A 23,001-nucleotide genomic window follows, 5' to 3' on the forward strand; every position below is an offset into this window, starting at 1 on the left:
CAATAGTGCAAAGTATTATAGCCTATGCTACTTGATTGTATTTGAACTAGCTTTATGTCAACAAATAAGCGTTCTGGGCTAAGTCGCGGTGTAGCTGGACGACTGAGGGACGTGTCTGTACATGCGTTATCTTTTATCTATCACATCAGTTGAGCCATCCCGTGCGCTCCCTCTTAGATCTCACGTCTTGCTAATCTTGAATAATAACTTTCTACACGAATCCTAAACTATCCTAAAATCCTATTTTAACTAATTGAATTCAATAATATAGCTATTGTCATTAATTAATCCACTTTCTATATGGCGACTTCGTAATATATTTTGGATTGTCGTCACGTTGAACACTGTTGCAATTAGCTTTAGCCACCCCCCCCCCTTTGGAATTTTTGAGCCCCCCCCAAGAATTTCAATGACGCAGTCTGCGTCACAGCCCCCCCTTGTGGGCACCCCTGCCTAACATTACTATATACAATATTTATAAAGTAAATACTAACCACATAAAAAAATAATACATTAACATATGAATTGTCCTGAAGTCACAATTCATTCAAGTTTGTCATAAACTAATGGAACAGAAATTGATAGCTCAAATACGAGTGGTTACAATATTACAATAGTAAATCACTTCAAATTGTTACAATATTACCAAAGTAAATCACTTCATGTACTAAATATACTTATAATTATAATAAAAGTCAAGAACACATTAGGTTTCATATTATGATTTATTCAGCCATGTAGTTTGTGTTGGTTTAGCTGTCATCGTCTATGATCCAAAGCATATTCACTCCCGATCTTCCTAAATTGATGCGGCCTAGGATTCCATGATCTTTGGTGTTCACAGTGTGAAGAAACAGCAATATCGTGAAGAACAGATTGTTTCTTCCCTGGAAAATTAATTTTGGTTTGAGTAGACTTAAAAAGAAACTAGGAGGATTGTTCTTGAATTTTAAAACATTTCGACAAATCTCAGCTGTTGAGCCATTGTTTTAAAGGTAGGATCAGGGGATAGATTTCTTCCCATAAAACCGTGTGTTGCTTTACCAGTGCTTCAAAATGGGTGTAAGATGCAAAAGAGAATAGTTTTCTGTTATTGAAAGTTAAGTTGTTTTGCACTTATAGAGGTTACTTGATACTGTTGTCTTTATCTCTAGTCCCTCAAGATAAAAGTTAAATCCAAGGTAATCTGTCTATCAAGGAAATAATAGAGAGTTTTGTTTTGTACTATACTTTGATTTCAACATGCTGATTCCAAAAGTCAAACGCTACTTTTGTTTGCAGCTTTGAAAAATCATAATATTGTTTTGCTATGCCCTGATCAGAAAATTTTGCCCAACCTAAAAAATATATTTTTTTTAAATCGGGACTTCTATATCAGCTCAAACAATACATTATCTATAATAATATAAAACACTTTGCGTAGTCTAAATTCAAATCCATATCTTGAAAACATTCCCAGATAACTGTAACAGTAAAGATTAGATCATAAGACAATTTTACAATTACAATTTAACTGTTTTGTGACATACACCCTAAGTAAGTTGTTTTTTATGTATACCTACTTGACAACATGATAACATTATATCACATTTTTTAACTTTCTTATCAACAAAAGCAATCTAATAAATAAAATATTTTGTGTACTATTAAAATATGGTCTACATAGAAAAAAAAAAAAAAAAAAAAAAAACAGCTTAAGCATGCAGATAAAAACCCAACAAATATTGGGTCATAAGTGAGACAGAGACAGGTTTGGTCCATGCATATCCAACAAATTTAGGAAGGTTTCGACATTTTGAATCACTTTCCCATGAGCATTTTGAGTTTCTCTCTTAGGCTCATATCATGTGAATGCTATTGCTGTCGCGCAGATGCCGTCGAGATAGCGCCCGAAAAAGGCCATATCATACAAGACGGCAAATGCGTTGATCCCTTTCCGCCTACGCCGGATGCCTGTCATATGTAGCCTCTTCTGGGCGCATTTGCAGTCGCGGCACTTATTTCCCAGATGGACACCATTCAGTTAGGTCGTGTAAGCTTTTTGCACATGATCGAAGAGTATTATCGGAAGAATCCAGGACGATAGGGAACCGAATTCCCAAGCATTGTGCCTTTAGTTGCCTGTTGCTATTATCACTCCACTTTATGTCGTACAAAGGAGGACATTTTTCAACTGTATAAATAATTTGTTCTGTGTCAAACGTGATTACTCCAAAAAGGTCTTCCAGTTGATGTGTCAGTAGACGGGGGGGGGGGGGGAAGGGTCCCGGTGACGCTAGCACTCCCTATGACAGGGTCCCCCCCGTCACTAGCACCGTGTCGCCAATGCGACCGTCCGCATTGGCAGCGCTCAGCGTCCAGCCTACGCGGATTCGCCAACGACATTAGCGTCCTTATGACTAGCTTCATAAAAACCCCATTGCCTGGTTAGAGCGGGATTACCGTGGCGGCAATAGCGCTCGTATGATATGATGGGCCTTAGAAAAAATGCTTCTTTGGTTATTTTATTTTGGAAAAAAACTTTTTGTGGTATGATTGATTCCTCCTAGTAGAGCCAAAACCTACTTAAGAGAAACAATATTTACTAATCCACTAACGTGGATAGATGGTGAGCAGCTGTTGGCGAAGCCAAAAACCTCGTATTTACATACAAAAACACTTTGATTTACCTTGGGAGTGTGGAAAGTGTCAGTCTTAGTTTGCAAAATGTAGTTGGGAGGCTGACTAGATGTCTCTACAATACACAACTGTCCTGGGTGTGGTTTATTCGGCTGCTTCACCAGATGTTGGGAGGAGAATGGGCGAGTGTCAGGCAGTGACGTCTGTAACATTATGTAAGGTTACAAAACTGTGCATTATACTTTTGAGGAAAAAACTAGACCAATATTTGTGTTCTTTAGCAACTCCTACTAAATTACTCCAGCAAAAATAAGTTATATCATTGCCTTTGGATACTGAAAGTTATACTAAAAGAGAGAGTTAAGTGGCTAATTGGGTAATTTAAAAAGGAATAGTTCAGCCAGCTTACTGAGAAAGACCACTCGTACCATCACTCAAGAATCACTCAGGTTCAATTGCTTCAGGGGCAATACACTGCCGGCGACTATCGCTCAGCTACTATAGCAAGAGTCGCTTCAGGCACAATGCACCGTTACTTACCTGAGGCAGTTGGCAGTCAAGGTAGGTGGCCAACAGATGTAACACGAGAGCCGAGTCAGTAGGCAGTGCTGGTGTCCACTCCTTGCCTTCCCACATACCTCCACTGCTCCAATGATATTCACTCATACACCCTCCCCTGGCCAGCTCTGTACAGAACAACAAGTCTTATTTTGAATGGAATTAAATTAAACACCTACGGTAATAGCTACCTCCCTATAGGGGAATTCTCTAAAATGAAACAAATCAACAACAAACGTACCTAACTAAAAAGCAATGCAATAAAAATATTCAGCATGGATTTTATTTATTGAATACATAAACAGACTTGACTGGTCGACTTTACCTTTGATCCTGGACACAACGTACTCCTGGTTCTGGGAGATCTCAAGGAAAGGCACGAGTCTTGCAAGACTGGGTACATTCAGCACCACCTGAGGTATCTGAGCAGTCTTCTTGAGCCGCTCCAGTCCGACCATTCCCACCGTCACGTCAACCAGACCTTGGGCGTGAAGAGCTGCGTCTACCTGCTTCATCTCACTGACTAACCTGCCTAGGATGGTCTGAGAGATCCACTGCGAGAGATGATTAAAATTTAACTCATGACACTGATATATACCTTTATTTTTATCAAGATAAATAAAGGCAGCTAAGAATAAACAATCAAGTCAGGGTAGATATAATTTCTGCAGAATCTTTGAAAATAGTCACACAGTTTTGGGGGAAATAATAAACAAGTCAGCTGAGAGCTCATTGGTTGAATTAGTACTCTCCTTACTATTTGAAAGTCTCCAGTTCGATCCTGAGAAAAGTCAGTAGTTTTTTGATGGTTTGAAACTGAAACTGGACCCAGCTGTCCTTGTTCATTGATTGAGCATTTCATAAATGGTTCAGGTTAAAGAAACATCTGATTTTAGTAACAAAACACAAGACTTCTCTGTTCTCAGTCATCCCCACTCAGCTATAGGGCCTCGTTTTCCTCGTCACTAATGGATGAGAACCTCTTTAGAGATGGAGTGGCGCGTGACGTCACTCTTCTCTTGAGGGATCACCATTACCGTAACGAGACGATATGATTCCATCGGTGTTTGTGGTGTAGTTGATAGCGTCTCGGACTGATGTTCTGGAGGTCTCCAGTTCCAATCCCGCCGGGGACGCTAACTTTTTGTCTAAGATTTTGCTTAGAATGTGAATACTTCTTAAATGTACATCTTTTGTTAGAATTTGAGGCATTTATAATTTTATTTATGAACAGAACTATTTTTTAAAATTAGTAAACCTTCATTCGATTTTTATCTTATTATTATTTTCTATATTATCAGCAAGTTTGGTTGGTTAGGTTAGGTTATGACAGTTTAATTTTATAATAAAAAAAAATTAAAATTATATTTATAATTAAAAAGTTAATTTTATAACTGAAAAATTATAAAATAAATTTTATGATTTTTTTAAATCAACGTGAGGGGCTCTCCTACATTCCCCCTCTTCTTCGTAGAAAAGGTTCTCATCAGTTCCGTTCCTGACGAGGAAAATGAGACGCTTGTCCCACTCAGCTTGCATTCAGATTTGGGTTGAAATACAAGCAGTTGCCATACCACCTCCATAAAAGTGATACAGTATTTAAAAATCAGAGACAAAATGATAATGTATGAAGTAGTGATGGACAAAACCCGAAACTTGAAAATTGTTTCAAAATTTTTTCATCTCAAAGCTTCGGGCGGGATTATACTAACGGGATATTTTCAAGACGAGATTAAAAAAAAAAAAAAATTAAAAAAATAAAATTTTAAACCAGATGCTTAAAGTTTTGGTTATTAATTTTGTTTTGTTAACTTTCAGGTTAATGATTCAGATAAATGTAAACTGGGTCAGGTGGAAAGTTTTTACAATGAGTCAACAGGATCAAGCACATTACTACTTTGCTTACCATTCGCAGATTGGCCGTCCACTCTGTCAACACCGTTGGGTTTATCTTAGTCCGTCGCCACACATCTGCATGTTGGTATGATGAGGGAGACCCAGTCTCATCCCCTGTACCCACTCCACTCTGGGTCTGTGCTGAAACATTCAATAAAGTGGTTAAAACAATTGCATGATAAATTCGCTCGAGTGAAAAATGTAAAAAAAAGTGAAAAGATCAGCTGTGTGTGATAACAAACAATCCAGCAGATTTTTTCTTGGCCTTAAGGCTGAAAAGTAATACTTAGCTAAAGCTTGCAAAGCATGTTTTGAATGTAGCCGTTTTTGCTGCAAACTTTATTTGAACTTAAACAAATATCGACATCCGACCATAAAAGATTAAAATATTTTATACAAGAAAACAATTAGTGATGAAACATTCAACATCCCGCCGCGCTAGTTAGCAACAGTTTTAAGTGTTGCAATGATGCGGCATTTTCTTTAAGCTTCCTCCCCTCCATTTCCAATCGAACTCACCCACCGAGTGGCTACGTCACGTCGTCGTCGGTTGTCGCCAGACTGCCCGCACTGGCTGTAGTCAGCACTGTCGGTGCCGCGTCGTCTGTTTACTAATGTGGTGTTTAGTTCTCTGATTGATTATTCATCCTGTTGTTTGTTAGTTATGCAAAGAGTCTAGTGCGAATTACTTGGAATGGATAACAAAAAGCAAAAGTAGACAGTGAAAATAGACAGTTTTTACCAGAGTGGACGGATCAGTATTTGTTTATACTTCCAAACAAAAGTGGAGCTGTGCCTGTGTGTTTGATATGTCAACAAACTGTATCTGTTGACAAGAGTTTGAATGTTAAACAACACTTTGAGACTAAACACAAGCCTTTTGATACAAAGTACCTATAGGAAGTGATCTTCGCAAGTCTAAGATTGAGAGTTTACGTTCAAACTACTTAGCTAGTACCCAGATATTAAATCGAACAATGTCTGCCCAAGAAAGATGTGCAGACTCTGTGCCCCCCGGAAACTTGTCTGGCCCGTGACAGTTTTATAGGAACTTGGAATGGATGGACCTTCATAAAATGTAATTGGTGATCACTGGTGTAAAACATAAAGCAGCAATTGACAGCAGCCCATTCTGTTGAAGGCTCAATTTAAATATGTTTTCTAACAATCTAAATTTAGTTTCAACTCTCAATCTATCCATAGATCTAAGCTCCAGAATGGAACTTGGTCCTGATTGTGCTTGGTTTAAAGACCCCAAATATGTGTGTTCTTTTTTAAAAATAATTTAAATCACAATAATAAACCTTTTTTTAGTCCAACAGTTAACCATAATCAAAGACCATCACCAGTTCATTGACACATGTGTAGAAAAGTATTTGGTCGTAAGTATAGAAAGTGTAAGGGATGAGTAAGGGGTAGGTATAAATATTTGTACAATGTGTTTCATTGTTAGCTGCAGTCATTCATCAGTTCTGATTGTGGCCAATCACAGTGCGACCGAATAAGAGATTTAACAGAATTGATAGGCAACGTCTTTAAGACTAAAACCAAGAATAACTATAATCCTTGGTACTGTAGTCTTAAACATGCCTATCAGCAAGCGAAGTTTCAAAAATTGTTATCACTGCCTCGTATGAAAATTTTGGAACTCTCACTACTGACTCAGTTGTGCAAATGTGTACGACCTTTCCCAAAGGGTTAGGAAGGAACCAGCTAGTAATTTTGAATTAATAAAAGAACATGGTGCTAGTGTAACAATGTAACTAGCTTGCTCGGTCACGACAGGACCGAAATTTACGGACAACCCTCGTTACTCTCAAATTTTAGTAACAACTGCTATTTTAACACACATTACCGAGAGAAACGGCAAGGATTTATTGGTCCATAAAACAAATACCTACCATGTTATGAGAATAATCAACTCATGGCTTTAATTAATTTTTTTACTTTTGTCGTTTTATTAAAGTTGAGTATCTTTAAGCGAATTTCCCATAAAGGGAATAAATGGTGATTTAGATACACCTGTCCTTATTTATCTCTCTGGTCCTTACCTCAAATTGAAACCAGCTATTATAAAAGATCTGCCATTAAGTAATCCTAAAATACATACATTGTTCGACCCCAGACATCCACCTTTTGTTACTACAAAGAGCAAAAGTCTGAAAATGTAATGAAAAGTAAGGAGCTTACCTGGAGAGATAGACATCTGGTAGGTACATCTACGCAGCAGTGGTGACACTTCAGTGGTTGTCCGAGACGCAGGGTGACACCAGAACCCACTCAGCATGTTGGAAGGCTGTTCCATACTGGTCTCTGTAGACAAAATGTTGCTAATATTTTATTCAAAACTAGCAGCTATACCCGTGCCTCGCAATGGGGTCAGTATGCAAAAGAGACAATGTTGGTTCTTTGAAAATGCCTCAAAAATGGTTGCACTCGAACACCATGTTCTTCCAAACCTTCTCAATTCTATTTACCTCTGAGTCTTCTTGATAAAGGTTGTTTAATGCCTGGAAACGGTTAGCCAGTTTGAGCTGAAAATCTTTCCTTACTTTTTCTTCTCCTAGCTTTTCAAAATTAATATTTGTTGAAGTTTTCTATTTTGTTTGTTTCTCTATCTTAATTCTCTATCGTAGATTGACTAGAATAAGGAATTGGTCTGACCACATCCTGTGTTCCTTATGCTACGTAAATTGGTGATATGACTACTGTCGAGTTAAAGAGGATACACTACTAAGGTTTAAATTACCTGGCTTCTGTCATCGATCCTCGGTAGTTTAGATGTGCCAGTAATAGGCATGAAACAGCTGTAGTTTCATAAAAAAAAGAGGATCGATGACAGAAGCCAGGTAATTTAAACCTTATTAGTGCTAATTTTAACGATCCAGAGGCCAACCATCATGAAAGGTAAAGAGGATAGATAGAGTACTCGAGTTTGAGCTTTTATTGCAACGTAACCAGTAGACTTAGAAAAATACAAGTTACATCATATTTTTACTAATTTATTTCTGCGTGTATGTGTGTGAGTTTCAAATTTTGTATGCAGTTTCAGCTCAGCCTTTCAGTGGGTTCAAGTTCATTCCATGTAATCCGTCCTGTATCCAAGGCATACTGTTGGTTTTTCATAACTTGGCGGTTTTCCGAGGTGAGTTGTTGGCCCGACGCTCAACCCCCACAAGCCCTTGGAGGACTCGGATTTGCTAACAACTCAGCAAAAGTTCCACACTCCTCATACATTAGGCATCCATAGAATGAAGGTGTCACAAGATCCTACAGTTGATACCACTTTATTTAGTTGTTGGAGGAAAATAGCATTAGGCTTAAGAGTAATTTTTGTTTGTATTGCAGTTGACTACGCAAAAAGTTCACAACACAAGTAACTTGAAACCTCTACAATGAGGCTTCTTCAGAAGGATGTTGTAGAAATGTGACCTTCTATTTAGAATCAAACTAAACCAGAGACAAACAAAATTAAACTGCCTGTTGTAACAGCATCTCTAGATATTGGAACTTCAACAATATTGACACTTACCCACAATAGAACTTCTCTCGAGAGTTTCATACTCCTTAAGATACTGGTTGAGCGAAGACTCGTCCTGGATGATCTCAGAGGTGGGAAGAATGGATGTTTCATAGGCCAGCGACGGGGACAACTTGTTGTGAAACAGCCAAGACAATCCTGATGAGTTGTTCAGGTTGCCTGACATCACACCTAACAAAAACCGTTACCATAAACTATTTGGAAAAATTTTAATAAGCCACAAGTAAGACATATTTTCCTAACTTAAACCTTCATTGGTTGAAAACTCTGTCAGTGATGGTAAAAATATTCTAAATAGTGTACAATTTTTTTGTCCCTTGTAGCTAAGATAGACTCTTTTACACTCAGTTAGGCCTGCTATCCAGAAAAAAGTCTCTGTAACAATACGGTAGGCATATGGACTACTTCAACTGAGCAAATCTTCAAAAGATTTACATAGCTTATTCCCTAGAAGGGTAAATAAACATTGTGTATGAAAGTAATATTACTTACTTTCTTTTGCTTTGATGAACCAAAGACATTTTGCTGATATACTTATGTATCTGCATTGTGCAATGGCCTTAACAAAGTGAGGTACCATTTTGGCTTTGTAAAAGATGTGAAAAACACTGATGGAAATAGAACATGTGGCTGGTTTTCGATGAGCAAAATCTGCTTTATTAGCCCAAAATGCTATCACTGTGTTGTGCTGCAGGCTGCAGTACAATAGACAATAATCTTTATTGGCATGTTCGTTGGGAACAGTACATGGGTCAGAATAATAACTAAAATTTGTGGATTTAATATGTAGCCTAGGTAAAGCTGGTTGTCAAGGAATTCTTTTTCTGAGTAGAATGGCCTTTCTAGTTGCCATGTTGTTAATTGGTTCTTGAAACGGTGAGTTTGTTCATTTCTAAGTTGTTCTGGTAGGTTGTTGAAATACAATCCCCCCTTCCCCCCTAAGACCCTTTGTAGGAAGTCTTAATTTTAAAGAAACTTAGATGGTGAGGTGGTATTGCAAAGCTTTAGGTGTTCTGTGTATTGTGATGGTGAATGTCTCTGTTTCTTGTTTGATTTGTGGAGATGGCATGGAGAATTGCCTCACGATGTCAGGTGAGGACTTTTAGTTCCTTAAATGCATCACGACTGCTACTTGATATTGAAGGTCTGCTAGACATCTTATAGCTCTTTTTTGGCGGATAAGGACTCTTTTTAGATAGCTGTTGGATGTACTTCCCCAGACCACCAGACCAAACCTGAGGTGTGACTCGACCAGGGCATGGTAGGCTGTTTTTGCAGTGTCCAGACCACCAACCTCCGTATTTGTTCACTTGACATAGTATCTTTTAGATGTTTGGGATTAAAGTATTTTACAGTTTAGTAGAAGCATTAAATTTAAAACCCTATGTGGAAAACTAGTTTGTTTATAAACAAGTTAAAGGAAATTACTAGCATCTTACTGACTTTGGTTAGGGAAGAGAGGAAATCAGTCAAAGAAGTTTGAGATGTTGCCATCTTCAGAGTGACTTCCGCACAGTTGACATAAATCACACTAGATAGCCTACACTTGACTTCTCTACACTTTACATACATAAGTGACCTTGCAAGATGGTTTGAAGTTTATAACTAACTTTTGTTATCAATCAATCAACTTCTTTATTTCATAAAATTTACAGATTGGTACATGAAATTGTGTCAACATAAGTTTTTTTATCTAGATCGCTAAAACTAGGGATTTTATTTTTTTTATCAAAGAAAGGAAATGCTTATACTTACTCTCATTGGGGTCGCCGCAGTGAGAGACTACAGAGCTGGAGAGCCAGCTGTTGGTAGACATGTTCAGTGGAGTTGTTGGAGAATCATACACCTGCTGTGGAGGCTTGACTGGCGTGGACGTTGCTGTCTTGAAGTAGTTGTCTACGACATCACAGAATGTGATAGGGTTACTTTGTTCACTTAACATAAGCCTTGCTCATATACCTAAGTTTGGGTAACTTTAATGAATTTGTTCTGTTCTTGTTTAATAGTTAGGACAATTTTAGATTTCATCAATAAGTACTGCACACAGGGTGTGCCCACTCCAACTTGAAGATGAAAATCATGGTCAGGCTATTCTACAGTTATTTACAATTATTTTTCCATATTTTTTTAGACATGATAAAGCTAACTTAATAATTTTTTTTAGGTAATATAACTTGGGCGCAGTACAGGCGGAATCGTGGTGGCATCGCTCAGCATAAAAAAATATTGTACAAAATTGACATAGAACTAAAAATTATGTTTATTAATGAATCATAGAATATGCCAAGATATTATCATAACTTTAGATTGGTTAACAAGAAATCTGATTCTGTGATTGTTATGGTACAAGCATTACAAGTCTCATGGGAGAATTTACTATCAATAAATTAAAACTCGTCCTTATCATCACACGTACATCAAATACCTACTTAAATAGAGGTGTTAAAAATATCAAAGCTATAATAATATAAGGCCTACATTTTACCTGAATCTTTAATACCCAGAAGTGTTTTTTGCCGAGGCGACAAAGCCACAGGCTGTAGGGTCAAATATGTCCAGAAGTAACGGCAAAAGTGAAACAGAGTGTTGAGGACAAGAATGACAGCAATGGTGCGTTCTATCATGTGTGCAGTCGGAGAATACAGCGGACAGGAGTAAACTCTAAAAATAAAAAAAAAACATTCCTTAGTTATCTTATGTTAGAGGAAAAACTACGGCTTACCAAGAGGTTAGGTAGGAGAGACAAAAATTAATTATTAACTTTAGAATAGAATGTCTATTTTACCATAGTGTAAAAAACTATAAAGTTTACTTACATATCATAAGCGATCACAGAGAGAATAGCAGCATTAATGAATCCCCAAAAAAGACTATCTCGCATTTTCCTAGTTTCCTTTGTTATAACCATTGTTTGTTCCATTTGCGGCATTGTTTTGCTTCTGAAGTAGGTGGGCGTAACTGGCGAACTCTGCATGATTCTGTCAGTAAAAATAGTCATATGTACAACACTAGTACAAATGTACCTAAAATATGAACCGTGCCCTCGTACCTGCACCCAGGCCAACGACTTGGAAGCGTGAATCCATGTGCAGGCCTGAGGAGCGGCTCACAAAAAGTGAGAACCATGGATGGAGGTTCAAGAACAACGCACTATTTGAGAGAAACGAGCTGTAATAACAATTTAAATGAACACAACAAACAATACATGAAACTCTAAAAAAAATTTAAATAATTTAGCTACCCATCTAAACACATTAGGTAATTATAGTTGAGCCGTGACTACTTTCCTCCGGCGAATGTCACGACTTAAATAGTCAATAGCTATGTCCACACTCGTGTCCTTTTTTTGTGTGTGCCAAGCGCCTGCCTCTTTATGCTTGCATTATTAACGCAGATGGAAGCAAGTGACGCATACGTCAAGGCATGCCCGAAATGAGTTGGAAGGAGCTCCATTCCATAGCGAACAGCGTAGAGCAAGACAATCCACCAGCCTTGAATATCTGTGCGTTTCAACTTGCAGCTTTACATTTTTGACTAGTCGTCCGTGTTGTAATTGTTTGAAGCATATTGAATAGGTAACTAAGAAAGCTCAGAATTCATAGAAGATTATCGCTCTCATGTATGTTTATGGGACATACGGATTAGTAAAATTAATTATAAAACAAATAATTTAATTAAAGTAAATAAAATTAATTTAAATTTAATTAAATCCATAAATAAATAAAATAAAATAAGAAACTTTTGAGTTTTGTAGTACTTATCCACATTTCCTGCCATGATTATTCCTTACGTTTTGGAACTCTTCTTAATACTAAAAATGCCGCACTATCCCTCCTATCAGAATAGCGTCGTCTTCACCCAATTAGGAAAAGTTATCTTGAAAGACCATTTTAATTTTTCTTCTATTCAGCTAGAAACATCTGATTAAACCAAGACTGTTACACAGTACAATTACTTACAATACAGTAAACTCCCTCTTATCCGGACTCCTTGGGACCGAGGCCAGTCCGGATAACGGATTCTCCGGTTAAACCGACGTCCCAAAAACTCGTTAAAACTGACTGTTTACTGTGATATTTGACTTAAATTTAGGAGATCATTGTGGTATCTAGGCACATGATTTTGATCACTGGTCTCAAATCTTTCCCACGAGAAATGTTGTTTCAGTACCGTCCACTTCCTGCCGATCTAGTCCGTTTAAACCAATGTGCTGATAAAAATTGTCCGGTTAAAGAGATGTCATTTCCGCCGAGTGTAGTCCGGTTAAACCGATGTCCGGATAAGAGGGAGTCTACTGTATGTGAAACTGTTTCAGTTCAGTTTCAAGCGACAAAATACAGTTGAATTTTTTAGTTCACGGGTATTATAATCATATAGTAGCCAACACAAAGTAGACTTCTTATCCCATTGTAATGTTTGAAGCTAACTTTTCATGTGTAGTTCATGTTAGTGATACTGGGCGCTAGTATCGACAACATTTTGTTTTTACTTTAGGGTTTATTTCATGATTTGTGCTTCACTGTTTGGTTAATAGCTAGGGGATGGGTGATTGTTTATGATTACAACTGAAACATACACACAAGTGTCCCCCCAGCTAAGTCACCTCAGCAGACATTTTCAGAAGCTGCCATAAGGAAATGAGCAAGTCAATTTCAATTACCCAAAACATTCTTTTTAGAGCAAAATTGCAACAAAGAGTCTAACTTAAATGAGTAAAAAAAAGTGATGCATAAATGTTCACTGTTGTTTGTTGACTTGTGGTAGTAAGTGCTTTTAAAACCAACTAGCCTTTAACCAAAGAATAAATTAGGCCTAATCTGTTGGTTTTAAATTAGAATTTAAAATTAACAAAAATACATTTAATGTCATTAGGCCCTACTGTATAACACTCACCTTTATTTAGGTTTTTGGTGAACACAGAAAATATAAATATGTTCCAGTAAAATCCTAACAGGCTACTCTTATTCTCAATCCTTTAATTAAAATAGTCTCTGGAGCAAGGCAGGTCTTCTATTTCGTATGTGTAGCCTACGACGTCAACCTGTATTGAACATGAAGTAGTCTGATGAGAAACATAAAAAAACTGTACTACAATAAGTCTCTAAAAAGTACTTAAAGTAGATTATTGGTTAGATAAGTTAGGCTTAACAGCTTCGTACAAAAGTGAAGGCAGCGTTGGCTCAAAAACTAAACTAATAGAATAACACTTTTTAAAATTTGTTAGACTAGGCCTTCAATCAAACCACAAAAGAAACTGAAACATTAAAAACTATTTCATACATTAAAAATTGCCAAGACAAATTAGGCTACAGCTGGATTGTACAGATTGTAAGTTATTAAACTTAAAAGGTAGATGTAGGTAGGTAGGTAGTGTTAGGTAAGTGTAGGTAGTATTTTAATTCTATTCTATGTTACAGTCACACGAGAGAAATTTATTTATTTATATTTTATAAAATTGGAGATGTCAGTTGGTAAGTTATGTAAAATAAAATAAAATGTACCTAGATATAACTAAGTTAGATAGATTATAATGTAGGTAGCCTATCACTATCTATAATGAATGACAGGTTAATACAAGGTTTAAATAAGTATACTTTAACTTTTACATTTTTTTAATTAGGAGGGGATTGGCAGCCTACACTTATAGTCTGTGAGGTTGGCGAAGGACTCTGAGGGATTAAAGTCCCTTCCACCAACACACGCGCACTCGCTAGCAGGGCCCTAGAGTGAAAATTTAAAAACGTACGTTTTCATGTCCCTGGCCTTTTACTTCGTAGATACTGGATTTGTAGTTTATTATTATGTGTTTTAATATTTTTTGGGACGGGGGCAACATGTTACACACATTTATTTGGTTTTAAATAGGTTCTAGGTATTTGTTTCGTATTTTTAAAGTCTCGAAATTCACGACCATGACGTGTCCCCAGGGTACATTTTCCAACTTTCACGCTGTTTTTAGATTAATTATTCATGCCGAAATATATAAAGCCATATTTTAAGGTCATCAATGGTTATTAAACTTACAAAAAAGTAGCATATTATAATTTGATTGTCATTGCAAACTGACTACCATGACAAAATAAGTCTGTCCCTTGATTTGGCGTCACGAACATTTGGGAAAAATTTTCAACTTTGGAGCACGACAGTGGCAAGCCTGGCGTCGATGGAGTCAGTTGGTTTTAGAGACTAGTTCGGGGTGTACGTCAGGATTGTAGTGCCGGTCGTTTCGAGTTGAAAGGAGGAATTACAAGATTAATAAAGGAAAGATTGTGTCTTTTGTAATTTTGGTGTGTCCATGACCGTACGTAGTCATTCGATGAAGTAGACATGGTGTTAATTTTTGTTTATAAGATATTTCAATTGCTAGATTAACCTAGAAGTTCACTTTGTATCCTCGAACATGAGGTGCAGGGCTACCGCCAGAACAGAGCCAAATAGCACGTAATTTCACGACCAAAGTTTCACGACCATCGCGGGTTTTTTCACGACCAATCCAGCCTTATGGATTATAGTGTGTTTGGTCGTGACAATAACTTTAATATAATTGTAATTTGAACAGTTTAGTTCAATTGAAACACTTATTTTTATTATAACTAACAGTATAATTGAAGGATTGTTTAGAAAGATTTAGATTATTTCAGAAATTTCACGACCGTACCGCTTGTCCCTGACCATCACGTTTATGATTTCTATCATAAAAATTTAAAATATCGTCATATTTCTATGTTTTATACCCAAAAGAAGCACAGCTCTATACAAACATAACGATTTTTCGGGTCTCAGGTAAGTTTTTTTGGAGTTATACAAATTTAAAAAGATTTTATTGGCTTTTTTTCAATTTTTTGAGTTTATTTATTTTTTTCTAGAAAGATCAAATATACCAAAAGCTCAGTGACCTTTTTATTGTATAATGGTCATAAAAGTAAATTAGTTTATAGCAAAACATAGTAATAAAAATAATATTAACTATTTTTAATATTCATTTAACCCTTTGAGTGCCAACGTCCGGGGAACCGGACGTTTTTAAAACGAGCCAAAAGTGCCAACGTCCGGCCGACCGGACGTTTTTAGAACGAGCCAAAAGTGCCAACGTCCGGCTGACCGGACGTTTCGTAATGATCGAACAGCTGTCATAACAACCGAATGGATACTCGGATTCTTTTAACCCATATATTAACATTGAGTCGAAAGTTACTAGATGCGATACATCGATTTTCGTTGGTCGAAATATCGAAAATTCGATTTTTACGAAATTTTAACCTAAAAATCGCCAGATCGCGCTCGGCACTTTTAGCGCGACCTTCGGGAAAAATCATCGGCATTTTTGAGCGTTACTTTTATTTCTCGCCTGGCACTCTAAGGGTTAAACGTCTGTTATGGTCGTGACAGGATTTTGTGTTTCTCCACTAAAGATGCTCTTTTTTTTTAAAAATACCAAAGATATTGCGTTACCATGGACATTTTATGAAACTTCAAATGTTAATTAAATAAAAATAATAATAAAAGTTTTGAAAAAAGGGGAAAAAAATTTGCAAAGTGCTTTTCCTGAAAACGTACGTTTTTAAATTTTCACTCCCTACCAACGCCAGTTTAACTTGTTGGGGGTGGTGGTGTTGTGTTAAGCTGCGCGCCCACTGGGTCGGTACGGTACAAGAATTTTTATAAGTTAAAAAAATTTAATTAAATGAGCATGCGCCCACTGCGTCGTCACGGCATTTCGGACCTTCAGGATGTCCGATAGAAAGTCTGGAGCTACGAACTCCAGGACACTTCCGTGACGGCAGATCTGTCCTAACTTATGAATGACTTACCAAGTTATTTTGTAAAAATATATCCTCAATAATAGAATACAAGTGCAAAGATCTAAAGAATGCAATATCTTACGGGAAAATGAAGCAACTGTCATCAACATAGCCTAACCTAAAAGATAGGCATGTGTGATGTATCCACAATTAACATGGCTTACCTTTACTAAAGCAGGTAGTTTTTTTATATCGATCAGTTAAATTAAATATACCTGTTTATGGCCATTCCAAGAGATTTAAAACTACCAATTAAATTATAATATGTATGTAAACGACACTACAAATACAGGGCCTAGCCTAACCTCCACTGCCTCCACTCCAATAATCCAAACAGAATTCATTTAATTTCAAATTGTTTTTTTTTTCTTTTTTTTTGGATGATTCGTAGATTCGATTTCGGTCGGTGAAAACTTGCAGTGTACATTGTGGTGTGTAGCTGTGCAACTCATCTGTGCATGCTTAGATTAAACAAGAACATAAATAAAACATAGTGTTGGTTAGTCTATGACATTGACAAGGGCTATTGCTAATATTGCTATTATTACCCACGGCCGCCTTTGTACTACCTCAATCACGGCCACCTAAATGCATCGTCGTAGGACAAAAAATTACACCAATGCATAATATCAACAACATATCAACCACTAACCAACACAAGTGCGTAGACTTATCATCTCATTGTAAATTTTGAAGCTCGTTTTTCGAGTCTAGTTCATGACCGGTGACACTGACCGCTATGTTTTATAGGATAATAGTTGATTATATAAAATAAACTTATTGTCAATTAAATTATTTAAGACAGTGACGTTTGATCAGGCAAGCACGAATTTAGACGTCAGAACTCCTGCGTGAATTATCTATCAACTGATTTTGTTAGTTTTTTTATGGACCATACAAATCATTAAATAGAGTTAGCTTCGTCAATCAGCTCATAGTAGTACTAGGTGGCGTTCGCAGAGGCATCCACAAAATTGAGCGGAGTCATCAAGGGTTCATATTATATTGTTTTTGTCTTACTGCAGTAAAAACAGTATTTTTTCATGCATGCGCTGCGGGTCTAAAGTAGCATTTTTAATATTTAGGGAGTAAAAATCGTTTTTAGCCTCTATGGAGTAAAAATCAGCTGTTGTCAACTCAGTTGTAAATTTCGATTGTAAACGATTGCATGTATCGAAAATATGTATCGATTTGTGCTTCGTAATCATTTTAACATATTACAGTCTACAGTCTCTTCCCGTAGCATTTTAGCATTGCAGATACATTAATCCATTCCCAAACTCAACACTGCTCACCTTTACTACTTCCTTCACCACACCCTACGTCGTGGTGAACATTACCATACATTAATTTAATTGCCAAAGACAGTTCCCACACTCTGCGCTTTTAGCCTTACTACTTCCTTCACCATTTACTACGTCATTGGCCTGTTTCCTTCCTTTCTCATAGCATTTAAGTATTACAAATTCATTTATCCATCTGCTCAAACGGTTCCCCCACTCTGCACTGCCAGCTTTTACTACTTCCTTCACCACTTACGTCGTGGACCTGTATTCATCGCTTTCCATAGCATTTTAGTATTTTAGATACGTTAATCTAATTGCAACAAACATCCCCACTGTCCGTACTGCTAGACTTTACTACTTCTTTCACAATTTCCTATGTCTTGGGCATGCTTCCATCCCTTCTCATAGCATTTCAGCATTGCAGATACATTAAAACTGCTACAAACGGTTTCCAGTTCCCACACTCCACACTGCTCACCTTACTACTTCTTTCACCTGTTTCTACGTCGCGGATCTGTTTCCCTCTCTTCCCATAGCATTTTAAGATTGCAGATACCTGAATCTAATCGTCATAAACAGATCCCACACTCCGAACAGCTCGCCTTTACTACTTCCTTCGCCACTTTCCACATCGCGGACCTGTTTCCCTCCCTTTCCGTAGCATTTTAGGAACGTTGTGACCTTAATCTAATCGTCATAAACAGTTTCCATACTCCAGACTGTTCACCTTTACTACTTCCTTAACCTCTTCATACGTCACGAACCTCAAGCTAGTGTCGTCATTTGATTATAGTACCTGGGGACCGAGCTTTGCTCAGGGAAAATCATTAGTTCACTCTGAAAGCACCGTAGTATTGGAGATGCATAAATCCACACATCTACATCCTACACAATTTCCTACGTCATGGATCTGTTTCCCTCCATTCCATTGCATTTAAAGATTGCAGATACCTTAATCTAAAAGTCATAAACAGTTCCCACACTCCGGACTGCTCGCCTTGACTACTTCCTTCACCACTTCCTACGTCGCGGACCTGTTTTCCTCCCTTCCCATAGCATTAGGATTGCAAATACCTTAATCTAATCGTCATAAACAGTTCCCACACTCCGGACAGCTCACCTTGACTACTTCCTTCATCACTTCCTACGTTGCGGACCTGTTTTCCTCCCTTCCCGTAGCATTTTAGGTTTGCTGATACCATAATCTAATTGTCATAAACATTTCAAACACTCCGGACAACTCGCCTAGACTACTTCCTTCACCACTTCCTACGTCGCGGACCTATTTTCCTCCCTTTCCATAGCATTTTAGAATTGCAAATACCTTAATCTAATCGTCATAAACAGTCCCCACACTCCGGACAGCTCACTTTGACTACTTCCTTCATCACTTCCTACGTCGCGGACCTGTTTTCCTCCCTTCCCGTAGCATTTTAGGTTTGCTGATACCTTAATCTAATTGTCATAAACATTTCCAACACTCCGCACAACTCGCCTAGACTACTTCCTTCACCACTTCCTACGTCGCGGACCTATTTTCCTCCCTTTCCATAGCATTTTAGGATTGCAAATACCTTAATCTAATCATCATAAACAGTTCCCACGCTCCAGACAGCTCGCCTTGACTACTTCCTTCACCACTTCTTACGTCACGGACCTGTTTCCCTCCCTTCCCATAGCATTTTAGGATTGCCCATACCCTTATCTAATCGCCATAAACAGTTCCCTCACTCCTGACAGCTCGCCTTGACTACTTCCTTCACCACTTCCTACGTCGCGGACCTGTTTCCCTCCCTTCCTATTGCACTTAAAGATTGCAGATACCTTATTCTAATCGTCATAAACAGTTCCCGCACTCCGGACTACTCGCCTTGACTACATCCTTCACCACTTCCTACGTCGCGGACCTGTTTTCCTCCCTTCCCATAGCATTTTAGGATTGCAGATACCCTAATCTTATCGTCATAAACAGTCCCCACACTCCGGACTGCTCGCATTTACTACTTCCTTCATCACTTCCTACGTCACGGACCTGTTTCCCTCTATTCCCATAGCATTTTATGATTGCCTATACTACTTCCTTCACCACTTCCTACGTCGCGGACCTGTTTTCCTCCCTTCCCATAGCATTTTAGGATTGCAGATACCCTAATCTTATCGTCATAAACAGTCCCCACACTCCGGACTGCTCGCATTTACTACTTCCTTCATCACTTCCTACGTCGCGGACCTGTTTCCCTCCCTTCCTATTGCACTTAAAGATTGCAGATACCCTAATCTTATCGTCATAAACAGTCCCCACACTCCGGACTGCTCGCATTTACTACTTCCTTCATCACTTCCTACGTCGCGGACCTGTTTCCCTCCCTTCCTATTGCACTTAAAGATTGCAGATACCTTATTCTAATCGTCATAAACATTTCCCGCACTCCGGACTACTCGCCTTGACTACTTCCTTCACCACTTCCTACGTCGCGGACCTGTTTTCCTCCCTTCCCATAGCATTAGGATTGCAAATACCTTAATCTAATCGTCATAAACAGTTCCCACACTCCGGACAGCTCACCTTGACTACTTCCTTCATCACTTCCTACGTTGCGGACCTGTTTTCCTCCCTTCCCGTAGCATTTTAGGTTTGCTGATACCATAATCTAATTGTCATAAACATTTCAAACACTCCGGACAACTCGCCTAGACTACTTCCTTCACCACTTCCTACGTCGCGGACCTATTTTCCTCCCTTTCCATAGCATTTTAAAATTGCAAATACCTTAATCTAATCGTCATAAACAGTCCCCACACTCCGGACAGCTCACCATGACTACTCCCTTCATCACTTCCTACGTCGCGGACCTGTTTTCCTCCCTTCCCGTAGCATTTTAGGTTTGCTGATACCTTAATCTAATTGTCATAAACATTTCCAACACTCCGCACAACTCGCCTAGACTACTTCCTTCACCACTTCCTACGTCGCGGACCTATTTTCCTCCCTTTCCATAGCATTTTAGGATTGCAAATACCTTAATCTAATCATCATAAACAGTTCCCACGCTCCAGACAGCTCGCCTTGACTACTTCCTTCACCACTTCTTACGTCACGGACCTGTTTCCCTCCCTTCCCATAGCATTTTAGGATTGCCCATACCCTTATCTAATCGCCATAAACAGTTCCCTCACTCCTGACAGCTCGCCTTGACTACTTCCTTCACCACTTCCTACGTCGCGGACCTGTTTCCCTCCCTTCCTATTGCACTTAAAGATTGCAGATACCTTATTCTAATCGTCATAAACAGTTCCCGCACTCCGGACTACTCGCCTTGACTACTTCCTTCACCACTTCCTACGTCGCGGACCTGTTTTCCTCCCTTCCCATAGCATTTTAGGATTGCAGATACCCTAATCTTATCGTCATAAACAGTCCCCACACTCCGGACTGCTCGCATTTACTACTTCCTTCATCACTTCCTACGTCACGGACCTGTTTCCCTCTATTCCCATAGAATTTTATGATTGCCTATACTACTTCCTTCACTACTTCCTACGTCACGGACCTGTTTCCTTCCCTTCCCATAGCATTTTAGGATTGCAGATACCTTAATGTATTCATCATAAACAGATCCTAGACTTCGCACTGCTACCCTTGACTACAATGTATCGAGTAATCTTAAGTATAATCTTTGCTCAATATTAACAAGTGATGTTTTTCCTTTTGTACTGTATTTGTAATTTCCTAGTATACTGTGGGTAGTTGGCTTATTATGAGCACATGCTAAAACTTCAAATCTTTTGTTTACTTTTTACTTGTTATTTAATTCAGCCAACATGGTTACCTAGCAACCCATAAGACTAATGTTAAAAAAATGTGATTTTCAGTTTCATTTTTCTACGGATTCCTGAGAGACTTTTTTAACGCTATATAGATGTTGGCACTCACCGATATGGTCTTTATCACCATGCAAAATTTGAAAACGATTGATTCAGCCGTCTAGGAGGAGTTTGCGTATTACGAAATGCATAAAAGTCGACGTATAAGAGCTTCGCTCGCTCCGCTCAATTACAATGTTACGGCCGTATCAGCATCTTCGTGCCATTATCAGTCGTTCAGCCTCAGTGGTGTCGTTAAAAAACACAAACTGTCACACGTGACGTACACATAAATAAACATAGACGGGGGGTTTTAACTAAACAGTCCTGTTGAATACACATATCCGCAATCGGGCAAGTAGCTGACTGGCAGTTCCCCGTATATGTTCTATCTAATGTCTATTTAATGTGACAGTTTGTGTTTTTGTATATTAACGACGCCACTATAAGGCTGAACGTCTGAGGATGGCAAGAAGATGCTGAAACGGCCGTAACATTGTAATACTTACTGAGTTGATTGACGAAGATAACTCTTAATGATTTAGTCACAAGATCAGCTCAGGGACTAAAAAATATGGATTTAAAGTTTAACATTTGATTAAGCTGGCGGCAAACAGCTGTTTTCTGGACTAAATCCTTATTGCGTGGGAAGTTCGTTAAAATAGTGTAGTGTGGCGTAAAAACATTTGTTTTTCAAGACATTCAAGGAAACACCTGTTACAAACATTTATTGACTTAGTTTAAATGAATTAATTACATTATTGTTGCCTAAAGTTACCTACCTGGCAGAGGGATTTCTTGCACTGATTATAGGACGAAAATAAGTAGCTAATTAAAAGCTAATTAAAGTAGCTGATGTTGATACCTGTTTGCCACATTCTTTTTACTTTGTCACGTTCATTTTAGTTTGCCGCACCCCTTCAACCAAACAACACAAACACGTGTGATTGTATTAGGCACTTGGTAGGCCTCTAGGGCCTAACCACGGCCGCCTTTAACTCCAGGCCGTGGCCTTCGAAGTGACAACGTCGCAAGTAGGGTTGTAACAGCTGTTTTGTTTGGAAGCAACTGATGATATTTGTGTATTTACAAAGGCTTGGTTACTGTACACGTTACTGGACTATAAAAATATTGATTCCGCTTAAAATGTACAGCTCTAGGGCCTAACCACGGCCGCCTTTAACTCCAGGCCGTGGCCTTCGAAGTGACAACGTCGCAAGTAGGGTTGTAACAGCTGTTTTGTTTGGAAGCAACTGATGATATTTGTGTATTTACAAAGGCTTGGTTACTGGACACGTTACTGGACTATAAAAATATTGATTCCGCTTAAAATGTACAGATATAGATTTTAAATGTAATTGTTTTGGTTTTCAATTCTGTTTGTCTTATATGCAACATTTTAATAAATTTATGTTCATTAATTTAAATTTAAATC

At 38.2% G+C, this 23,001-nt stretch overlaps 1 protein-coding gene across 3 annotated transcripts; it reads right to left on the bottom strand.

Annotated features, from left to right (window-relative positions):
- Positions 1-488: 488 nt before the first annotated feature.
- Positions 489-16,725, bottom strand: LOC128996698 (transmembrane protein 209-like). Of its 3 annotated transcripts, none has more exons than XM_054422137.1 (12): positions 16,632-16,725; positions 13,508-13,655; positions 11,431-11,592; positions 11,100-11,275; positions 10,370-10,510; positions 8,606-8,785; positions 7,264-7,386; positions 5,084-5,214; positions 3,503-3,731; positions 3,160-3,305; positions 2,670-2,822; positions 489-887 (listed from the first exon to the last, which is right to left on the bottom strand). In XM_054422137.1, the coding sequence occupies exons 3-12, from the start codon at positions 11,586-11,588 to the stop codon at positions 753-755; spliced, it is 1,572 nt and encodes a 523-aa protein (XP_054278112.1). In that variant the 5' UTR covers positions 11,589-11,592; positions 13,508-13,655; positions 16,632-16,725; the 3' UTR covers positions 489-752. The 3 variants fall into 3 exon arrangements, with proteins under 3 accessions (XP_054278112.1, XP_054278111.1, XP_054278113.1); XM_054422136.1 differs by having other exon boundaries at positions 16,581-16,711; XM_054422138.1 differs by lacking the exons at positions 10,370-10,510; positions 11,100-11,275; positions 11,431-11,592; positions 13,508-13,655; positions 16,632-16,725 and adding an exon at positions 9,107-9,301.
- Between the last annotated feature and the right edge of the window lie 6,276 nt (positions 16,726-23,001).

This window comes from Macrosteles quadrilineatus, unplaced genomic scaffold (genome assembly GCF_028750875.1).
Source record: "Macrosteles quadrilineatus isolate MER2022 unplaced genomic scaffold, UCM_ALF_1.0 Scaffold_6__1_contigs__length_79288215, whole genome shotgun sequence".
In the NCBI taxonomy this organism is placed as follows: Eukaryota; Metazoa; Arthropoda; class Insecta; order Hemiptera; family Cicadellidae; genus Macrosteles; species Macrosteles quadrilineatus.

Excerpts from the sequence above, each read along its gene's own strand:
- LOC128996698 (XM_054422137.1), bottom strand. The coding sequence starts at position 11,588 with ATGCAGAGTTCGCCAGTTACGCCCACCTACTTCAGAAGCAAAACAATG. Across the intron at positions 7,387-8,605 it reads CGAGAGAAGTTCTATTGTGG|AGACCAGTATGGAACAGCCT; the intron begins GTAAGTGTCAAT and ends TTTTGTCTACAG. Across the intron at positions 888-2,669 it reads ACACTTTCCACACTCCCAAG|GGAAGAAACAATCTGTTCTT; the intron begins GTAAATCAAAGT and ends TTAATTTTCCAG.